The sequence below is a fragment of the Punica granatum genome, chromosome 1 (genome assembly GCF_007655135.1).
Source record: "Punica granatum isolate Tunisia-2019 chromosome 1, ASM765513v2, whole genome shotgun sequence".
NCBI lineage: Eukaryota > Viridiplantae > Streptophyta > Magnoliopsida > Myrtales > Lythraceae > Punica > Punica granatum.
In genome coordinates, this window is record NC_045127.1 from 44,418,885 (window position 1) to 44,441,005 (window position 22,121).

General features: G+C 40.6%; 1 protein-coding gene across 1 annotated transcript; it reads right to left on the minus strand.

The window, feature by feature from the left end:
* Positions 1–15,810: 15,810 nt before the first annotated feature.
* Positions 15,811–21,915, minus strand: LOC116206532 ((+)-neomenthol dehydrogenase-like). Its single transcript, XM_031539340.1, has 4 exons — positions 21,865–21,915; positions 17,020–17,097; positions 16,431–16,619; positions 15,811–16,213 (listed from the first exon to the last, which is right to left on the minus strand). Exons 1-4 carry the CDS (start codon positions 21,913–21,915, stop codon positions 15,836–15,838), a joined length of 696 nt encoding a protein of 231 aa, XP_031395200.1. The 3' UTR covers positions 15,811–15,835.
* Positions 21,916–22,121: the final 206 nt, after the last annotated feature.

Consider the following 22,121-nt stretch of genomic DNA (forward strand, 5'->3'; position numbering starts at 1 on the left):
TTCAATGAATAAAGCTCTGTTATAATAGATTTTCTCCAATCATAAGACTTCTACCAAAGACCTCGCTTTACGGAAACAAAAATTGAACCACCAAAAATCAACCAATTAGTAAAAGCTCTTTTTTAATTTATCATTAATTTGAGTAGTCTCTTTTTATTTAACGTTGAATTTTGAAAATATCCTTATCTTTTATTTTTTTCATAATAAGACCGTAGCCCGAGAAATATTCTTATTTTTTCCCGTGAAATGTAAATTTACACCGGTTACATAATTCTTTTAATGAATATCAAACCCCAACAACAAGTAAAGTTTGTATATTTAAAATTAGCAGAACTTAAGGCCTACTATATTTTGATCATAGTCCAATTGGAAACATTGAGAATTCAATTTAAGATTAACGCGGAAAAAATATTAGCTTTCATACCATATGAAATATTAATTAGTACATTCTTTTGAAAAATTTGAATTATTTAGTATCAATCGAGAGTCTATAAGTGTTATACATAAATAGTTTTGTCGTTAGTTTCAATTGTACTATATATATTAGTTATTATGCAAACTATCACGATAACGCAAAATAGTTTTTCATGTCCGCGGCATTGCGCGAAATAATACTATAGTAATGATATGATTATGGGTCCGTCGGCAAGAGGTGACGAGCGTGTGGGGTTTCTCCACCGGCAGTCACTTCCATTTTCATTTTTTTTCCATTTCTTTTATAATTTCTAATTTCTTAAATTTCCTCTAATTTTTTTAGTGTGTTCAAATATTATCCATGTGTGGACCCGAATTTCGTCTCGTCGGGGCCCGCATACGTGCGTATTGATCGCACGGCTTGGGAGTGTTCACATTCTTGGGAGACACCTGACGGACACCCGCGAGAAAGAGTTGTCGCTACCTGTTTACGGTCGGAGGTCATGGGTCGGTGAGTTGCCTAGGTCTGGGGTAATGGGTACACCTAGTTTGCTAAGGCATATGGTCTGCGGAACTAACGATTCCGAATTCGGGAATTCTATTACGTGCAGGCTTATATCCCGCACGCCCTATTGGTATTCTAGTTTGTCTAAGGTTTGCAATTTTTTAGTTTATTTACCGTGTTGATTAGGTTTCGCTCATCTCACTCATTTTGACACCGTAAACTCGTGGAAATGATCGATTAGGCTTAAGGGACCAAAAGAGGAGTGGATCCTCGGGTCAGGGAATCGGTCCACCGTTCTCGCATCTCGGTTCACCGTGTGGATTGGACTCGTGACCTGTGTGGTCCCGCTTGTCTTAGGGACCCGTAAATTGACTCGATCGGTTCCGTCTTTGAGACTCCATGCTTGCCGACATGGATCGTTACATAAACAAATGTACAAATAAATACCTTACAATGTATTCTCAAATAATAAATACAAATTACAACAAATGGATCCCAATCGACTCACGTTCAGTTAATATTCCACTCGCACTCATAGTGAGTTTTGGAAAGATCGAAACCAAATTTAATGCGATGCGGGCTCATGAGAGCCGGGGGTCGCGTTTGACCGAACCAGCGGATCCCAGGAATGCCAAATGATCCTCAAGATAGTATTGGGACTAGTCGAGCTCCTGGGTGATTGTCTAACCCCAATTCATGCATCCCGACCCGAGTCTTTCTCCACTTGGATACTACTTGGGTCGAGACGGTGACTTAGGGTTAGACCCCATACTACACTCGAGTCGCGTGCTCTCAGTGTGTGGGGGTGTTGGGTCATGTGATTGATGGTTAGGGCGTTAGACCTCGTATGAATCGTATTCTAGGGGTTCGGGCTTGAACCGCCACAAAACAGACAAAAACATATAAAAACAGATGAAAACAGATAAAAACAGACAGAAGTAGATAAAAGAGACAAGTGGTGTGGATTAATTGCCATGTTTACGTGATTATCATATTATGAACCAGAGTTGCTTAACAGACACATTTCTATCCTAAACAGACAAAACAGAGCAAGCGCATGCGATGAAAATCGACCATGGACCACCCTGAAAGGGCCAGTAGCATTCGGCTTTGCTTAAAATAGTTTGATAGACACGATGTCTATCGTCAAGCTCTAAGTGTGTGGATTTCTTTTAAATTCTTTTGTTTTGTGACACTGATAGATTAGTAGATTATGACAGAAGTGTGTTTTGCCAGAAATCTAAAACCTAGGGCTTGGACCCGCCCGTTTCCCTGTGTTTGACTATGTGCATGATTAGTCCGGTTTCGTGTTTTATAACATATAATCCCAATCTAAGCACAAACTTAAGAAAGTGGGAACGCGAAACACCACGGAGATGCCAAGATCTCTACTCATGCCTATGAAGGACTGGACAATCTTTCACGGGCTATCCTCGCTCGCACCTCTGATCCACATTCTTAAGCGCCCCAATTTATGCTAGAATGACATAAACGGTTGGATAAAGAGCCCTATATAGATAAAACCTATGCCTGCACGGGCCGCCCGTCTTTGCCCGTAACTCGAAGCATTTTGATCACTCTAAACCTATGGTTGCCGGTAAATCATAAACCAATAATCTTGCCCTCGAGACGGAAAAATTAATTTGCAAAAATTAGACTATGTGATGTGGGCCACCTCGGCCAATAGACGATGTCGACCAATCCCTAGATCCACTAGGGTCGTGTATAGACCTACGGGAGTCGGAAAGACTGGTCGGTCTGCCCGAAAGTGGTCTAAGAAGAATTCCCATGTTCCGATCTAAGCCGCTTCAAATTGGGCTCAGACTGAAGTCAAGACACATGAGTCCTTCCAAGATATCCATGCTACACGGACCACACATATCGATATTTGTAAAAATTATTGGTTTGAAAAGTCCCCAATTATCAGTTTGTGATTTATCGACTCGATTACAAGTTATTAGCCGGTTCATGCAATTCACTTAAATATCGAGTAAGTTACTTAGCTAAGTGAATCATCCCGATTACTGCGTGTGTGGCATTGATTAAATTGAGTGACCTGTCGAATGCTTTTGTTTGCAGGTTTCAAGCCGTCGAGCCGACCATTGGTGGATCGTCTGATAAAAGCCCTAAATCCCCACTGTCTTGGAATTAAATTCGATTTTAAATCGACTTTACGCGATTAATCTGATTCATGTGATGTTTTAATTAAAAATGCAATCACACACTCTAGCATACATGAATCATGATCACGACTATCACAACAATTTTAATTTGTCGGTTTTAAATTCAAGTAATCAATTAAGCTTGTTTTGGTGTATTTGGTTGATTTTATCCCTTAAAGCCAAGTGAGTATGAGATTAATTCGTGTGAGTTCATTCAATTCAAACAACCAATTTTAAGTCCGATTCTTTAAAATATTCAAATTCATGCTCATATCGGATTTTACTAGACGTTCCGATTTTAAAGAGTCGTCTTGGATTAAAAAATCAATTCGTGCTTTTCGATCAAAACAACAATTTCATAATATCATCATGATCATTAAATTAATCGACAAAAATGAGTCCTAGACATGCCACTAATTTTAGGATTTATACCTCTCTCGAGCTAGGGTCGTGAGGAGCTCTTGTAGCTTCGAAGCTGCCTCAAACCGAGCCTCGCATGAGCCGTTCAAACTCACCACAGCAGCAAAGAGTGGGGCGGTTGAGCAACTCAGTGAGTGGAGAGGGGATATGGGCAGCTCGATCACGTCTTATGGGATTGAGGAAGCGTGACCATAGCTTGAGGGAGCTCGGGAAGGGGCGCAACCATACACAACACACGGGACAAGTAAGGTGGTGGTTCCGTTGGACAGAATGGAGATATGTGAGTGAGTGTAGGCTGTTGATGTGGCCACGAGCAGGAAGGGGAGGAGAGAGTAAAGGAGAAGCTGTGATAGATGAGAAGGAAAGAGTTGGTTTTCGTGGAGGGAAGCAAGAGCAAAGTCGGGAGGGAGCTGGACTGGTGCGTTGCTGTTCTGTCCGAGAGAAGAAAGGGGAGACCGTGAATGTTGAGGGAGTGAGCTGAGGTGAAGAGGGAACGGTGCTTTCTTCTTTTTTTTTCCCTGGTCTGAGGGGAAGAAAAATATTAAAATGAGAGTGATGAAGGAGTGGGGGAGCTAGGGGGAATTGGGCCAGGATGTTGAATGAGCTGAGGGTGAGTTGCGTGAGCTGAGGGAAAGAGTGAACCTGAGAAATTGATCTGGTCTGGGAATTCAGTGAGCTGAGAGTTTCCAGCTGGAAGCTTGAACTGAGTTACTGTCCTCCTCTTTTCATGTCCTCTCCGTTCTTCTGTTCTCCAGTTTTCTTTTTTTCTTCTTCTTTTTTTTTTCCTGTCCGTTTTCTTTTCTGTTCTGCTTTCAGTTTGCCCGAGCCAAGAGAAAGAGACAGAGAGAAAGAGAGAGAGAGAGATCCCGCTCAGAATGAGGGAACCGAGCCTGAGATATCGAAAATGACGGTGGGCAATCTATTGCAGCTGATCAGAGGAGCAAAACGTGCAGGCTTGGGCGGCTACTGCAGGCTAGTTGCATGGGGCTGAAGCAGAGCAGAAGCTTTGAGAGATGATGGAGTTGCAGGAAAGTGTTGCAGAGGATGGTGATGGTGACAATTGCAGGCAGCTCGGGAGAGGGATTGCAGAGGATGAAGATTGCCATGCCTATTCTGTCTTGCATGAAGTCAGCGTGAGGATCATCTCGTACCAGGTTGGCGCCGAGATTCTGTGTAGGCGCCCTCAGATCCACTTGCCTGAGCTGCCAAAGAAAAGGAAAAAACGAAGCAGAAGAGGAGAAGAAGAAAGAAGAAAAAGGAATAAAAGGTGGCAGGTTGAAATGCTTGTGGCCGAACCTCCTGACAATTTTTTTTTTCTTTAATATATAAATATATTTACTTGTACGCATGTCTTCGGAGAAATTCAATTTCTCGGGATCCGTTGACATTTTTGGAATGAAAACTTTGAAATTGAGACATTCGAAAATAGTCGGTTTCATGAAAACTCCAATTTGCATAGACGGAGATCGAATCTCGATGAAAATCGATATCGAACTTCTGACACACGTTAATAGTAATTGTTCGATTATTTTCAAAATTTAACCTTTTCAACCGGATATCCGAAAAATATTCCAAGACCATCATTGTGCTCAGAAAAATTCTAGGATAGATATTATGCAGAGAAATATTTTTCGGTCCGAATTATAGTCTCGAATTTGAAAGTCAAAATTAAAGCACGTAAGCCTGAAATTCTTGTTTTTCCAAGCTGATACCCGAAAAATGATCCGGGATCACCGTTGTACTCAGAAAAATTTCAGGATCAATACTATATAGAAAAATATTTTTTTGGCCTCGAATATTGTTCTGAATTTTGAACGATAGGAATTGATGCACGTAAAACTCGAAAACGTCCCGTAGAGTATTTTTCTGAAAATGTAAAATTCGAATTAAAGAAGTGCCATGAGTTCAAAAACAGTGAATGCATCGAAGGATAGCCAGATGCGACTTTCTCGATAAATGGGAAATGTGATCGGGTTCTCCTTGATGGTTCCCGAGCGCTAGTGGACCAAAACAGGGTCTCGTAATTCGATTGACACGTTATCGATATCACGTAATTCAATTGACATGTTATGCTAAATGATCTTATCATTAGATCGACGCATTATGCCCTTTTAGTGTTTCCAAATCTTACACGAATAAAGTTCTGCGTATTTCGGTCTTCACGTTACGTCCTTTTAGTATTTTCAAATTCGACCCTAATAAGATTCCATATAATTCAGTCGACGCGTTACGTCAACTATCCGATCATTAGGTTGACGTATTATGCCCTTTTAGTGTTTTAAAATTTAACCTGAATAAGGTAACACGTAAAATGGTCGACTTCTTATGCCTAGTAATGCGATCGTTATAGTCGGACCATTACCAAAGAAATACTCTTACCCAACTTTCTTTTAGAAAAATTAGAAGAAATTTAGTTTTAGAAGTACTAGATATACAAATTACGATATTAGTTTGTGAGTGCAGAACCTTTTTCGTCTCCTTTTTCTTAATTTCCTTCTTTTGTTCAGTATTTCTTAAACTTGACCTGACAAGACAGCGGTGTAACTCAATTGATCGGCCAAATCAAATGACCTGATCATTATGGTTGGACCAGTTATTCCTTAAAAAAAAATATAATATCACATTTTTTGCCCATATGGTGTACAAGTTTTTTTCAATTATCCAAGTCACTATAAGATTTGACACAATACATTTTATTATATTCTCTCTATCTATTTTACCTTTTTCTAAAGACCTATACATATATCTTATACTTTATTTTTCTTACAAATTTTCATTCACAAACACTGACTTTCTTTGTCTATATTATATCTTTCTAAGAAATTATATTAATTAAACACGTACTTTTTTTGAATTACAAATAATATTTTTTATCTCCCTTTATCTATGTGAGATAACCCAATGATGAAAATTAATTTCATTGTTAATTTATTTTTCACCAATTTATAATATGCAAACATTTTCATATTCTTAAAGTTCATCATTAATCATCTATATATATATATATATATATATATATGAGGTTACTCTCAGTGGCATTTTTTCACAAGTAAGAGAAATCCTGTTTTTGTCAAAACTTCCTGATGACATTGTCTCAAAAATCTCTGAGATAAGTCTCCAGGAATTTTCTTCAAACATAATTTCCTTTTTCACTAAGATCCTCCAGTTCTGTGCTAGCACACCAAAAGCGACTGACGGATGGTTCTGGAATTGGGAAAGAAAAAACCATTTTCAAAATGATTTTCAAAAACCCTGCGACTTACATGATGAAGATGAAGCTTATGAAAAAACTGATATCTTAATGATGGACGGTTGTAGGCATATTCTGAAATTTTCCATACCCAGAATAAGTTTTTATGTTTTTCCTTTAAATAACCATTTCAACAAACACCATTTCGACTTTTGTGATCTTCTGAAATATGGGATTCTCAAATCAATGATCCTCAAACCAGAAGGTGCACACCGGTCAGAGCTCCAATCCCTTTTTGGGAACAATGCCTGGAATCTGATCACCAAAACATTGAGGCGCTCTGCTAGCCTCTCCATCCATATTGAGTCATCTCCCCTAGAGTGGATTTCTCCAACACAGGTTCAACCTGCAATTCATTACATCTTCATTTCTCCAGTAGATTCCAAGGTCATCTTACCTCCGGAAGCAAGATACTGGACTAATGGAGGTCAAATCATAACTCAGATCAGCAAATGGCGTGCTTGGGTTCAGGTAAATGAATGGCACTGACGCAAATATCCAGAGCACATTCTCCAGTTCTCAGGTAAATGCCAGAGGGTCTTCCTGCACATATCTCTCATCGACAAGCCATTACCACCAAGGTTCAGCACCCGTCATGATCAGTGGCTACAAAAGTTCGAGGATGAGATTAAGATGGGACCTGATATTGCTTATGAGCAGTATTGATCTAATTGCTAGCCTATGCACCCGAGAGCGTCCGCCCACTGCTTCAAACAAGTGGATCATTACCGGACAAAAAACCTTTCGGCTCACAGGCTATGCCCTACTCTGCGCAATTTCCGGAAGCGTCCCACCACTACTCCAGTGGTACCATAACGGACAAAAAACCTTTCAGCGAGCGTTCCGGACATAAAGCAGCAATCTGTCACCTTTTGCAACAAAAAAGGCACTGTAGCTACAGTTCTCCCACTGAGCTCGACAGTACCCCGCATGTGAGTGCACAGTCAAAAGCTGCACAGCAACAAGGCATCCATCATCGCTTATAAGAGGAGCCTTCCTCCAGCATCGAGGAAGCATCACTCATTCACCACAATAATCTCTCTCTCTTCTTCTTCTCATATGTAATCATCCGGCATGTAAAACCCGGATCCTCCACCTTCCATTCTGTGTGTAAGTTCCAGTGTAAGCATGGGTTGAGTTCTTTCAGACTCTTCCCCTTTTCTTTTTCTTTTCTCTTCTCCACAAATGTTTTCTTTTGTTTTCATAATCCTCATGTACTCTCCCCAGCCCATCATGGGCTAAGTTTCTGAATAAATCTTCCATGTTGATCATCTATTTATGTTGATATTCCCTTATATCAGATTCTTGATCTTTCAGTACTCTATGGTTATCCCTTAGTCGAGATCTTGGGTGTAAATGGTATCAGAGCCAAGTGGGGATAGGATATATAGTTTGTTCTTATTTTTAGTTCCAGTAACTCTTATAGATCATATCATCTAGGACCGCCTTCATGGCTGGTAGTATCTCATTCTTGTGTTCTTCCTTAAGTGTCTAGTTGCATATCTATACAATGAACTGAAGCTGGTAAACGTAGTAATACACAGCCATAGCGTAGGTCTCTCTAGTGTCTAGATCCAATACCACAATGAACTGATGCTAGGCAAAGAAGTAATGTCACGAGGCTCTAATGTCCATCCGGCAGCTCTAATGGACCCTACACATTCTAATCCTTAAGTGCGGTGCTCCAAGCCTATTGAACCCAATTGTAAGTCCCGACGGTTAGGGCAGTTTTTGGGTATAACCAGGAGGAGTAATGGTGTAAGGATACGGTCTAAGTAGATGGAGGTTATCTGCGTAACTCGGAGTAGAGTTATCCTCGTATATTATCGTTCGTCTAGGTACAGCAGTTGGGGTAGGAGATAGAACATTAGAGAGTCGTACTGAGTTTGTCTGTGTGCTCTTATTGTTAAATCCAGGTACAACAGTTGGTTAAGGTATGTACTAGATCCCCAAGGGAAACACGGTGTGAGGCTTCTTCCAGCGTCCAGGTATGTTTTAGATCTTGATCTTGAGAGAAGCTAGGCTGAGAGAGTAAGTTCAGTTTAGCATCTTCAAACCACTTAGCTATTGGTCTATAGATCTCTAGAAAGTTCATTTAGGTATAGATTAGTGTACTGAAAGGTAAGGAACTGATATGTTGTTTGAATATCTTGATAAATATTTGTGAAACTGGAAGGTTTATTGTTTCAAAATATGAGTTTATTCAAAATGAATCCTTCCTCTCACGCATGTGGCTCTTCTAGCCAAAAAATCGATAAGAAATCTTTTCACCAAAGGATTTCAGAGAAAATATCTGAATTAAATTCCCACAAAACATTATCTGTGTTAGAACGACCCATTCTGACCAAGATAGTCAAGGAATTTAAGATAGATTCCGATAAACTTAGGAATGATTTCCTAAGGCCCCATAATGAAGCCAAAAGGAGATGGCTCTACGAGTCATTCTCAGAAAAGTATACCAAGTCTCACATCCAGGATAGTTGGACAGCATTCATGCTAAAAAACTCCACAAATATCCTATTTTGGGATTGGTTTGAAAACCATTTTGTATCAAAAAGAATGGTCTATGTAACTCAGAAAACCATAAAGTGGGATCTTGCTAACACAGACCCGGTTGAGTCAACACATCCACCCTTAGATACCCTCAAAATAACCCATCAAAATGAGGAGATCAAAGCTTCTCCTTTCAAAAAGAAAGTAGACGATTCACTGGCCCCCAAAGATATTAAAAACATCTTTGAACAAAATAATTTCACAAATCATTGTCTCTCCACCATAGGCTCCCAGCTGACTAGGATAGAACAAGAAGTCACCAAACTTGTAGTCACTCAGGTAGGGACCTCTAGTCGTCCAAGCCAACTAAGGCCTGCACCCATTGAGTCTCTCAGAAAACCTCCTCTTAAACCCCATGAGATCCCAATCTGTAGGAAAAAAGAGTTTAATCAAGAGATTGAGAGAAAAATAAAAAACATAAATCTCCAGGAAGAATCACCCTCCATGAGTTTGCCCAAAATGGTCATCCCAGACACTCCCCTGTTAGGAAGAGAGCCTGGAACCCCATTAAAAGCAGCAAAACAAAAGACACAAGAGTTCTCGGACTCGAATGTCAACGCCATCGATAAAACTGGAGAACTGAACAAAATAGTGTGGCAGGAACCCCAAAAACCCTACTACACTACCATATCTGCACCAAACCTAGCGCTAGAAGAAAAACCTAGCATTGTCCAAAATAGGTATAGTGCAAATGCGATCTATGAATGGAACATAGATGGCCAATCAGAATACAACATACTGAGCGTCTTGCAGCAAATGACGATGGTGTCAAATGCTTACAAGACCCAGATGTGATTGTCTGACCCAGCTATAGTACACATGCTCATAGTAGGGTTCACTGGTCAACTGAAAGGATGATGGGATAACTACTTGTTACCTTTTCAACAAAATGAAATCCTGACCAGCGTCAAGACAGATGAAACTTGTGAGATCATATGGGATGGAAACAATGAAGATATCCCTGATGCCGTAACAACCCTAGTCTTTGCCATCTCCCAACACTTCGTAGGAGACCTTTCACACCTCAAAGACAAAAACCTAGAGTTGCTATCAAACCTAAAATGCAAAAGATTGTCTGACTTCAGACAATACAAAGACAACTTCCTCACTAGGGTCAGGTCTAGGGAGGATTGTAACCAGCCGTTTTGGAAAGAAAAATTCTTAGCAGGTCTGCCAACCTTGTTAGGAGAACAAGTCCGAAACGAAATCAAATCCATAAATCATGGCCAGATACCTTACAAAGATCTAAGTTATGGAGAGCTCATTAGCTTCATACATAAAGAAGGTATCCGAATGTGTACTAAGCACAAACTTCAAAAGCAATTGAAAAAAGAAAAGGCCTAGACCATGAAAGAACTTGGCAATTTCTGTCAACAATTCGATCCCTTTTTTCAGGTCGACAAAAAGGTCGAAAAAACCAAAACCTGCAGTGGGGACTGTAGCAGAAAACATAAGCCCAAACATTTCAACCGAAAATCTAGATTTCCCCCAAAAGCTCAATCCATTGATAAGAGTGAGAAAAAATCCAACTCCTCTTACAAATGCTTCAAATGCGGGAAAACTGGCCATACCCAGAGGTATTGCTACTTCAACAAAAAGATTCATCAATTGGAAATTGATGAAGAAATCAAAAATCAGGTCTGCAACCTGTTGATAGAGTCCTCAAACTCTGACACGGAATCCTCGACTGCTAGTGAGGAGGGCCTGCAAATGGATGAGCTTAATTGGTCGTCCGATAAAAAATCGATAAATGTCTTAACAAAAGATCAGGAATACTTGCTAGAAATAACAGATCAAATCCAAAACTCCTTGTTAAGAAAACAATATCTTGAGAAGTTGAAACAGGGCACTCTCGAACACGAGATCAAAACCCCTAATTACAACCTCTCTGAAATCCTTAAAAGGCATGACAAAAGACGAGCTCATAAAACCTCGTTTGATGCCCAAAAGGAATTCGAAATCTTAAGGAGTGAAGTTGATTGCCTCAAGTTCGAGCAGTAACAGCATTCCTTGATAATTGGCCTATTAGAAGAGCTATTCACTGAGGCTACAAAACCCTCAGCTAGCTCTGGACAAATCCTAATGGACTAGAATGATGATCCAGAAGGAAAACAAAACCCAGGAGAAGCTATGGACCAAAAGCAAAATGACCAGCATGAAAACCTAACCATGATAGGGGAACCTTCTGTTCATAGATGGTTAATCAAAATCACGCTCGTCATAAACCATAATTTGTTAATTGATGCAATTGCTCTGTTTGATACAGGTGCAGATGAAAATTGCATTAATGAACAATTCATCCCTGCCAGATTCTATGAAAAAACAACTGAATCACTTTCTTCGGTCAGTGGTACCAAACTCGACATCCAATACAAGTTGAGTAAGGTAGAAGTTGAACAAAATATAGTCCGGTACAAAACATCATTCTTGCTAGTAAAGAACCTTAACCATAAGGTCATACTAGGCACCCCATTCATCCAGCTTTTAAAACCGTTTCTTGTCACCTCATCTGGCATAGAGACGCAGAAGTTTGGAAACAAAATAAAATTTTATTTCATCTCTAATAAATGTATTTACAAAACAGACTAATACATTTTGTGCAGGAAATAGCCATGGAATCTGCTTAAGAGTGGTTACACAAATGACTGTTTGAACTGTGGCAAGACGATAGTCTTGAGAAAATACAAAATGACATACAGGACGGGGAAACAAAGTCCATGGATCGTATCTTCACTGCATATATCCACAATATCTGTGCCCTCATCGATCATCCTGTGTCCGATGTGTTGTGTGCTTTCTTTAACAGGCATTGCAAGGATTCTTCTCCATGCGATTCAAAACCCTGTTTTCAGCACATAAATTCCACTTTAAAAACCCGGGAGGACTATGAGTTGGTCATAGGCCACCTGATCTTACAGGCTCCTGTAAGAATAAATTTAAACATAAATATGCAATAACATTCTTATGTCTTGCAAGAAAATGGATGAGCCCTTGTTCGACCAGGACCCTGGTAACTCCTTTTCGGAGAAACAAAAAAGAAAGAAACCTACCTCCAAAAAAGCGGTTCCGGATAAACTCCAGCCCCACGGCTTGGAAGCCTGATCCCAGGCAACAACTCATCTTGGATAATTTATGGACATCCATAAAGAATCCTCAAAAGGGTGAGGAAATCATAAATGCATTAGTCCTTCACATGGAGGAACTATGCACCAGCAAAGCAACCTTGCAGCAGGAACTTTGCCTCAAAATCGATTCGCTGCAACATGAGCTATCCCTCCAAAAAGCTCAAACTCATGACTTCCTCCAGAACAGGTTAGTCGAGTTTGATAATTTCACAGAGCACTTTGCAGCAATGCAAAGAAAAAACAATGCTCTGAATGAAAAAATCAAAAAGAGTGAAAAAAGGAGAGATGTTCTGAAAAAAGAAAATGAGAGTTTCAAAAAAGAAATTGAAAACCTCTTTTTAGAAAGAATAAAAGTCTTAGAGCTTTCTGAGTCCTACCTCAGAGAAAAAGACGCTCTTGAAAAAGAAAACATAAAATTCAGGTAGGAATTGGAGTCATCCACTCCTTCGATAATCCGGTCTCAGGATCTCTCCAAACTTGTGACTGAAAAAATATTTTCTAAAAAACCCATTGAGGTTACTCTCAGTGGCATTTTCCCACGAGCAGGAGAAATCATGTTTTAATATATATATATATATATATACAGAAAATAGAAACATCTCACGAAAAATTTATCCAAGTATATTTAATCCCTTATGTATATCTATGACAGACCCAATAGATCATGCTCTAAAATGTGAATTACTTTATGATGAGCAATTGCTTAAAACTTACCAATTATACTAATGATATTTGATTTAATAATATATGCAAAAATATTCATGTAAAAAATGTTATCCCCAATTATTAGTTGAATTGCCCGTTTCAATTCACAACTCATGGCATTACCCGTGCGAAGCCAGGCTTATTTACTAGTGTTAGTAAATAATCTACACCGCACAGGACTAGTATTTTCTTCAAAGGGGGACTGCCAAAATTGACAAAGGAGAGACTGGCTTAAGCTGTCTAATGCAATGAAAATCACCAGGAAGATTCATTCACAACAATGATTCCCATAATCTGGATTAGGGATAGCAATTTTAACTCGGCCTAAGGGTACTCGCCCTGGTCCGAACTGTTTGGGGCAGGTCAGACCCAACCTTTGCTGGGGTAAAGTCAAGTATGGATCTTGTGTGAGATCCGCCGGGCCCTGCCCTGGCCTGGCCTGCCCCTCCCCGTGCCCTGTATATTTTTTATAATATAAATATATATAATATATTTACACAATAATTTGTATTTGCAGAATTACTTTTAATATTATTTTACCTCTTAAATGGTCTATTATATATTTATAATACAATATAAATATATATATATAACTGTTATTTTTGCTCATATTTTGCTAAGTGAGTGTCTTTAAAAAAAAATTGTTCTGTAAATCTGGGTGGATCACAAGTCAGGGCGGGTCTACATGCCCCGGGCACAAGTCAAGCTTGGGCATATAAATACCCGCTCTGACATGGCCGATTGTCATTCCTAATCTGGACTTTTTTTAAAAAAAAATTCTATATACTATTTCACCCAAAAAACCTATATACTATAAAGTACAACCCTTTTAAAAAAATTTCTTCAAATTTGTTTGTTTTCCTTAAGCATAGTCTTTGATTCGAGTGTTGTGAATAGAAAAAATCCTTAATTGAGATAGTTTTACTTTTGTGGGCCAACTTAACTCGAGTTGGATTAGTCATTATCATGGCACTAACCGAAAACATAAGTTCCTTTACATTTTTACCCTTCTTATAATATTATATCATTTACTCGTATTCTTTGCAATAGGAGTATTGAGCGGGGTGGATTTTAGGTCTCTGCCACAGAATTAAGTATTTTTTTAGTTCACGTGACGTGGGACCCAATCGGGATTTGAGTTGCTACTATATCGTTTTATTTAGCTAGTGAGCTACCTAAGTTATCTACGAGGTCATGATACCAACTGCCTAAGAATTTATGTTTGACTTGATCTTTCTAACAAGAGAAATAAATCCAGGGAATTTATTACAAGATTAGAGGTCTATCAACCAATAATTCGCTTTTTCGGTATGCTCTTGAATTCTTAATGGTTCTAACAATTTTTTAAGGGCCAAAGTGAAAAAGTTATAAAAAAATGGCTTTTTTATTTTTAAAATTAAATCGTGTCTGTGGAGTCAATGTTCCTCTCAGCACGTGGGTGACAGAGGCCACCTAACGAACAGTGGCCACCTGTCCCATCTTTGGTTAATTTCAATTATTATTTAATTTCTTTTAATTTGTTCGGAGCGATGTGATTTTTCATAGGCAGAATTAAGTTGACATAGTGTCTTTGCTGCTCCATATTGGAAGATTACAGGGAATGTGAACATTGAAGGTTTTTTTCTTCCTGAACTGTAAGTCAAATTGTGAGATTATTGTGTTTGGTAGATTGTATTAGATTATGGGGAAATGTGATAATATAATATATGATTTATTTTTATAGAGATGATTGTGAGTCCTATGACCGTAATCTACTTTATAATCTAACGTTGTAAAATAAGATGTAAAGTTTGAACTTTACAACGTAAAATCCTCACTTTACACTTAACCGAACGCCCCTAAATTAACTATGGTAATTCGTGTAGATGGGAAAGCACAATTCTTATTTCATATGTGTGATTGTTTCCTAGATTCACTTTTCATTTGATATGTAATATGTAATGTTTCCATGAATCCCTTATCGGTCATTGATGATGTATGTTCTATATATCATTGATAGGGGATGAAGAACAACTGCAGGTTTCCAGTGAAGACAGTGTGCAAGGGATCGTGTTCGAGCACCCGACCGAGCTTGGTAACCATTCTGGTGGATGGACGGCCAAGGAGAAGCACCTTGAGGGATCTTCTGAGCTGTAGGCGATGTCGGACAGGGCATTGGTCGTCCCAGGCAACCGGTCCAGCTCCCCATCTGATAAGATATATGACATTTATTTCCCCTGGGCATGTCCTTTACTTGACCTTTAACTCATGCAGTGTACTAGGTCACATGTCCTATCTTTAGAATATAAATTCTTCTCGTTATATATATAATAGGATAAATTACAAAAAAAAAATTCAAATTTTATAAAACGTCTCAATTTTGTCATAAATTTTATTTTATAATAAAAAAACCATAAGTTTTCTAAAATGTCTCAAAAATGACCTCCGTTATAACTTCCGTCAATTTTTGCTGCTGATGGTAGGTCCCTTTAACAGTTCACATAGGTCACACGTAGGCTAGTGGGTCACTTTAATAGTCCACGTAAGTCACACGTAGGCAAAAATTGACGGAAGTTATAACGAAGGTCATTTTTGAGACATTTTAGAAAACTTATGGTTTTTTTTGTTACAAAATAAAATTTAAGACAAAACTGAGACATTTTACAAAATTTGAATTTTTTTTTGTAATTTGCCCTATATAATATATAACGAGCTTTGTTTCTCAGAAAGTAGAAACTTCTTTACTGTGGAAGAAGAGGCCAGTAGGCCCGGTTTCCGGGAGAAGAGCCAGGTGTACAGGGCTCTCTGCTCCTTCAGCAGCGGTTAGAAATCCATTTTTGCCAGTTATGTCCGTCTTGACAAAGCCCGGGCAAACGCTGTTCACCGGGAAGGATGGGAACTCTTTTGCTAGGAGCCTCGTGTAAGCATTCAAGGCTGCTTTCGACAGCTTGTATGCGGAGATGTTCTCCGGCCAGCCTTTGGCTTCTAATTGACCCTTCTGGAAATCTTCCAGGAAATCCTTGAGGATCTCGTCTATTCGATCTCTTGTGAGGTTCTCGATGTCCCCCAGGGAATCCTTGATTGATTTTCCAGGAATATTCTGAGAATTGAAAAAGATAATGAAGTAAGTTCTTTTCTAAAAAAATCGGGAAAAATAGTGATCCACACCTCGGGTTGGGGGAACAGTTCATTGTGTTCTCTTGATTCCCGACTATAGGAGATAAATCGAATCATGAGTATGCAAAATTAAAAGGCCACAATTCAAGCATATGTTACTTCCGAATATATCTGGAAAGTCTAGAATGTCACTAGTCTACCTGCAAGAGTAGTGACTGTTGCACAATGTGACTGTTGTGCAAGGACATTATCCTTGCACAACGTGACTGTTGAAGTTGGGGAAGGAGAGCTTCTGTCACCCTTTTTGCACCATAGTAGTTTGTTTCGAGGCATTCTACGGCCAATTTGTAATTCTGGGTTTCCATCTTTTTCCACTCCTGGTTATTTGGCTATATCGAAAGGACAAATAGATTTTTGACTCTGTCAAGGCCAGATTTTTAGAGTTAAGTAGAGTTAAGTTTTAATTTTAATTTGTTTGTAATAATTGTGTTTGTTAAATTATGAAAAATTAATGAATAGTGGAGAGAATTTAGTATTAAAAATTGAATTGAATAGTGAAAAAAATTAAAGAAAATGGAAAAAGTAATAATTGTGTTGTTGATTTTTGTTATATAGTGGAATAGAGTTAAAGTTAAAGTTAATTTTAAAAACGTAACTCGCAAACCAAATAGAGTATCAAGGTATTATGGTGATTACGTGTGTCGAGAAAACTTGATTGTCTTCCTTTTCATTTTTCTTTGTATTCACTTTTACAAGTGGAAAGGCAGGCAGCATCGCATAAAGACTCACCCAACCACCAACACGCTCAACGGCAGCTGTAAGGGCATTAAAATCTATAATAATTCCGCTAATCCTGGCATTGTTCACCTGCAATAGTTTTCCATCTTCTTTTGGTCACTAAAGAGAGGCGTCAAAAATTGAGTTTAGATAAGGAACCATGCCACATTTGGGGGAGAAGAATTGAACGATCATGGAATTTCATACCAATATATGTGCTCGTTACTTGGGGTCAGCTATGGCATGTCAAATTTACGATTTCCCATCAAGGAGACAAATCTAATTTTTATCGAATTTGAAGTTTCCGCTGCGCACGTGATTGGTTTTCTAACACTACATGCCGGCAATTTCTAGCATGTCATTTAAGATGCTCGCATCCCTCTCACTTCCTTGCTGCATCTTCATCTATGTTATTAAACTAGGATCACCGAGTGCAAGGTTTCAAGACATGCCGGCACCAATTGCCAATTCTTGCTAAGGGAAGAAGTGGAAGGTGAAGGTTTACCTCCTCATAGTGAGAAATGACTATGCTTCTGCAATGGAGATGGGATTCCGGATGACAAAGGTACAGAGAACTGTGTGTCTGAATTCATTATTTCAGGGTAAATATCTAGTGAAAGTCTGATGGGAACAAAGTTGCACGTAGAGTTGAAGTCGATAGGTTTGTTCTTTCTCTTTGTATTCATTCGAACCTGTCATGCTTTTCTTTTCGGTTTCATTTTCGTTGATGGGAATTAACAAGTGCTACAAGGTAGGGACAACAAGCAAACTTCCCCTATTGTAGTACGGCCTACGAGATTCGGGGAATCGAATGGCTGGCTTAACAGTCAGAAATATCCAAGAGAAAACTGCCACTGAATCCGCCCCCACGCCTGCAACTTTCCATCTCACGATGGACTTGCAAGGTTAGCACACTAAGAAAAGAAGACAAATCTGGAAGGTGGATAAAACTCTCCCAATCAAGGATTTTTGCATTCACAAGACTCGAACACTCTTAAATTTTTGATTCATCGAATTACCTTTTAACACAAACCTTTGATTCATCTATAATAGAGCAGATAAGTTTGAATTTTTTTTTTGAGAAGTTGCTTTAGAGATACTAGATTGTCACATGTTAAGCTCAATTCTATTTTTTTATCGAGCTTCATATTCATAGACTTTCCATCCACGTTATGCGTGTTTGATTTCCAAATTTTCGATTCTGTTCATTTTTCATTCTATCTACATAGGTCGAAATCAAAAAGAAAAAAAAATTAAAGGGGTTAAAAGTAAAAGTACATGATGCCTAATAGGAAACTGCATGACTTCGCCTTGACATGAACTTATGCTGTCTTGACGGCGTGAATCGTGTCATTCAATCCCCAGACCAAGTCTATTTGGTTTTTTTGCCATCCGTTTCAACTCTCTGAGACTTTGCTTCATAAATCTATATGTATTCTGAAATTGTTATACATAAGAACTCTTAAGGCATACTGTATAATTAAACAATTGTAAACAAAAATACAAACAGAAAGTTCCCCTGATTTTCTTTTCATGTTCAAGGGGAGTGCTCGAGCAAGATTCGTGAAGCTTTTTCTAGATTTTGCAGTTTTCTTGCATCATTAGGGTCAGTACCCCATTTTAGTCCACCCTAACAAAAGGATGATATTTTTTATTTAATTTGTTTTAAAAAAAATCAGGCCGGGGAGGGGGAGGGGTCAAATCGGCGTCAGACCGGTCAAATCGACATCAGACCGGTCTGACGTCTGTTAGAATTTCTGACGCGGGTCGGAAGTTTCTGACTGTTTAATTTTCGCCACTGCTCTTTCTTTCTTTCCACTTCGCCCCCTCTTCTTTTCTTTCTCTTCCTTTCCGCCCCCGCCGTTCTTTCCTTCTCTTCTCTTCTCCCCTTCTTCTTCTCCTCCTCTTTCACTGACGTCCCTTTGCCATCTCCGACACGCCGCGGTTGTCCACCCACCGCGACCGCCTGCCACCGTTGACATTTTCGCCCGACACGCCACCGCTCGCTTCCCCGGCACGTTCCCTCGGCCGCTATCTCCCCCTCACGGTCCCGATCTCTCTCTCTCTCTCTCTCTCGAGACTCTTGGTTCGGATCTCTCTCAAAAGCTCGAAAATCTTTCCCTCTCGCTCGGATTTCTCTCTGGGAACGGACTCGCGACACTCCCCAGAGCAAAACCCCTCTATTTCCCCCTCTCAATTCCCCCGATTTTCGACAATTGAACTCGAAAAATCCATCGCCGGAAAACTAAAAAAAAAAAACTCACCAAAACCCGAAATTACCCTCGATCTCAACCGACCCGAGCCTCGTGACGCCCATCCCGAGCACGGCGTAGTCCAGGCGGTGCTTGTCGCCGTCTTCCGCGCCGTCGCCGCGGCACCCAGAGGCGAAAGCCGCTGTCCGCGGCCGCCGGATTCCTCTCCTCCGCCCAACTTCGTCTTATCCGGCGTTCTTTCTCTCACGGGCTCGGCCCATCTTTTCGGTTTGTGCAGGTCCAACCCAGTCGAGTCGGTCCAGCTCGTTCGGCCCAGTCCAGCCGAGACAACCCGACCCAGTCCAGACGCCCGACCCGTTCCGCCTCGCCTCGGGTTCGGCCCGGAACGCGTGACCCAGTTCGCCAGCAGATTCGGCCCAGCCACTGCCTTCCGCGGCCCAGCTCCCCTCCGTGGCCCAGCTCCAGCGCGCCCGCGCTCCCTTCCGCGGCCCAACTCCCGCTCGTTCAGCCCAGTCCGCTTGCGCCCGGCCCAGCTCGCCGGCCCAGCGCCCGTCTAGTCGGTCTGCACTGTGCAAACCGCCTCCAGTCGGTCCGACCGCCTCCAGCCGGTCCGACCGCCTAATTTTCGATTTATACCGATACTAGGTATATTATTCCGACTTAGTGGCATGCGTAGGGCTCAATTTATGAATAAATTCGATGATTATGGTGATAATTAGTGTTTGTCATGTTAAAAAAATTGAAAATTGGGAAATAGGAAAAATGGAACAAAAAAATAATAATTGTGTTTTAATTAAACCGACGAAAGCACGAATTGGAACATTTTTAATTACTCGACATTAAAACTGATTGTTTGAAGCGAGAACGAATTCACACGAACCAATCTCATGTTCACTCGGCTTTAAGGGAATAAAATCAATTAAATACATCAAAATTGGTTTAATTAATTATTCGGACTTAAAATTGATAAAATTAAATTCCATCGTATCTAATTTTGCTTGTTCATGTGCACATGTGAATAATTAGATACGATTTTGATCGAAATTCCGCACGAATCGGCTAATCACGTAAACACGGCATTAAAAGACACAACTCTCTGTTTTCTGTTTATTTATTGCAAGTGGAGCCCGGATCCCTAGGATACGATATACACAGGGTCCGACACCCTCTCTTGTCAATCACGGGGTCCAACGCCCCCACACACCTAGCGCGCGCAATCCGAGTGTGGAATCGGTCTTGTTTCGACTTACTGCTTCGCTCCTATAGTAGTGTCTATGTGGAAGACGACTCGGATCGGGTAAAGTAAGTCACGGCCGGACATGACCCGGGAGCTCGACCGATCTTACGGCTATCAAGAGAGTCACGTGACTCTTTCGCCATTCGTTGGTTTGGTTGGACCCGACCCCCTACTCTCTGAGCCCGCGTTGCTATAATTTCAATTTCAGTCTTTTTAAACCACACGGTGAGCACGAGTGGAATAATGACCGAACGCGAACCGACCGGGATTCAGTTGTTGTAATTTGCATTTTATTCATTTGAGAGAACAATGTAAGGGTTTATTTGTACATTTATTCATGTAAAAATCCCGGTCGGAGAGTGGACGGTCGAAGTGTTTATTCGAATTTACGGTGTCAAAATGCGTAAGATGAGCGGAACTTAATTAAGCGGTAATTAAATTAAAATGGCAAGCCTAGACAAACTAGAGTACCGATAGGACGTGCGAGATATAGGCTCGCATGTAATAGAACCCTCGAATTTCGGAACCTCGGGTTTCGCAGACCATATGCCTTAGCAATTAGGTGTATTCTGTATCCCTAGACCCCGGGTAACTTGCCGGCCCTCGATCTTCGGGTCGTAAAATGGCAAGTGGCGACTCATTCTCACGTGCGTCCGTCGCGCGTCCCCGGGAAGGTGGACACTCCCAAGCCACGTTGCATAAGCGCGTGCACGCGTGCCCCGACGAGACGAAATTCGGGTGCGCACAGCTTGGCGACTCCGATGGGGACACTTAGAGGGTTCAGGCTCGTTTTTGTTTGCGTTGTTTGCTTGTTTATTTACAGTTTTCCGCAATTTCCCGCTTATTTATTTTACGCACTTTTATTTCCCACACACGTATTGCATATCATACTAGCTTCAGGTACCTATGGGTCGCGTCCCACGACCAATATTAGGAAACACAGTTTAAATAGGGGTTCCGAGTAAGGGTACGTCGCACGGTTGGACAGTCAATTAGGCCCCCAAAGATCCCCGCTCGATTTCAAGGAATTGACACCCTTGAATCGGAAGCCCCTATCCTTACATAGCACAGTCTCTGTAGTACCGAAACCATGCATCGTGCTGAGACTCCATGCCATCCTCTAACCCGGCTTCAACAGCTGTCCTTTGAGTCGGCCTACGCGCCATTTGAGTCTTTTCCCATTTCGAGAGATATGTATAGATACCTTGTAATTTTAATTAAGCCGTCGTCATTTATATTTTCTCAGGCATACATCACGTAATTTTCAAAGATTAGGGTGTCACTCGCATTGATGAGTCCTAAGTCAATCTTCCTTTTATCTTGGTAAGGGATGCCGCACTTGGTCTCTTGATTCGCGTCTCGACAAAGTCTGTCAACACATGAGGGTCCCACCGAGTCTCCGCAAACCAAGACCGACACACTTGCCGGGACATTCCTCACTTCAGGCACAACCGCCATGGTATTCTCACCAATAGCAGAATCGATCACCTTCGCCGGTAAGCTACTGAGAAAGATGCGGAACTCACCGACTAACCGTAACTTCTGGAGGGAGCTCTCTCGGACCCGCACCAAGCTACAGAGACACGATCAGGAGCTCGCTTGCGCGAACACCTCCCTGGAGAGGTCTAGGAAGAGGGCTCGTGGAGGCCTTCACATGCACCTTA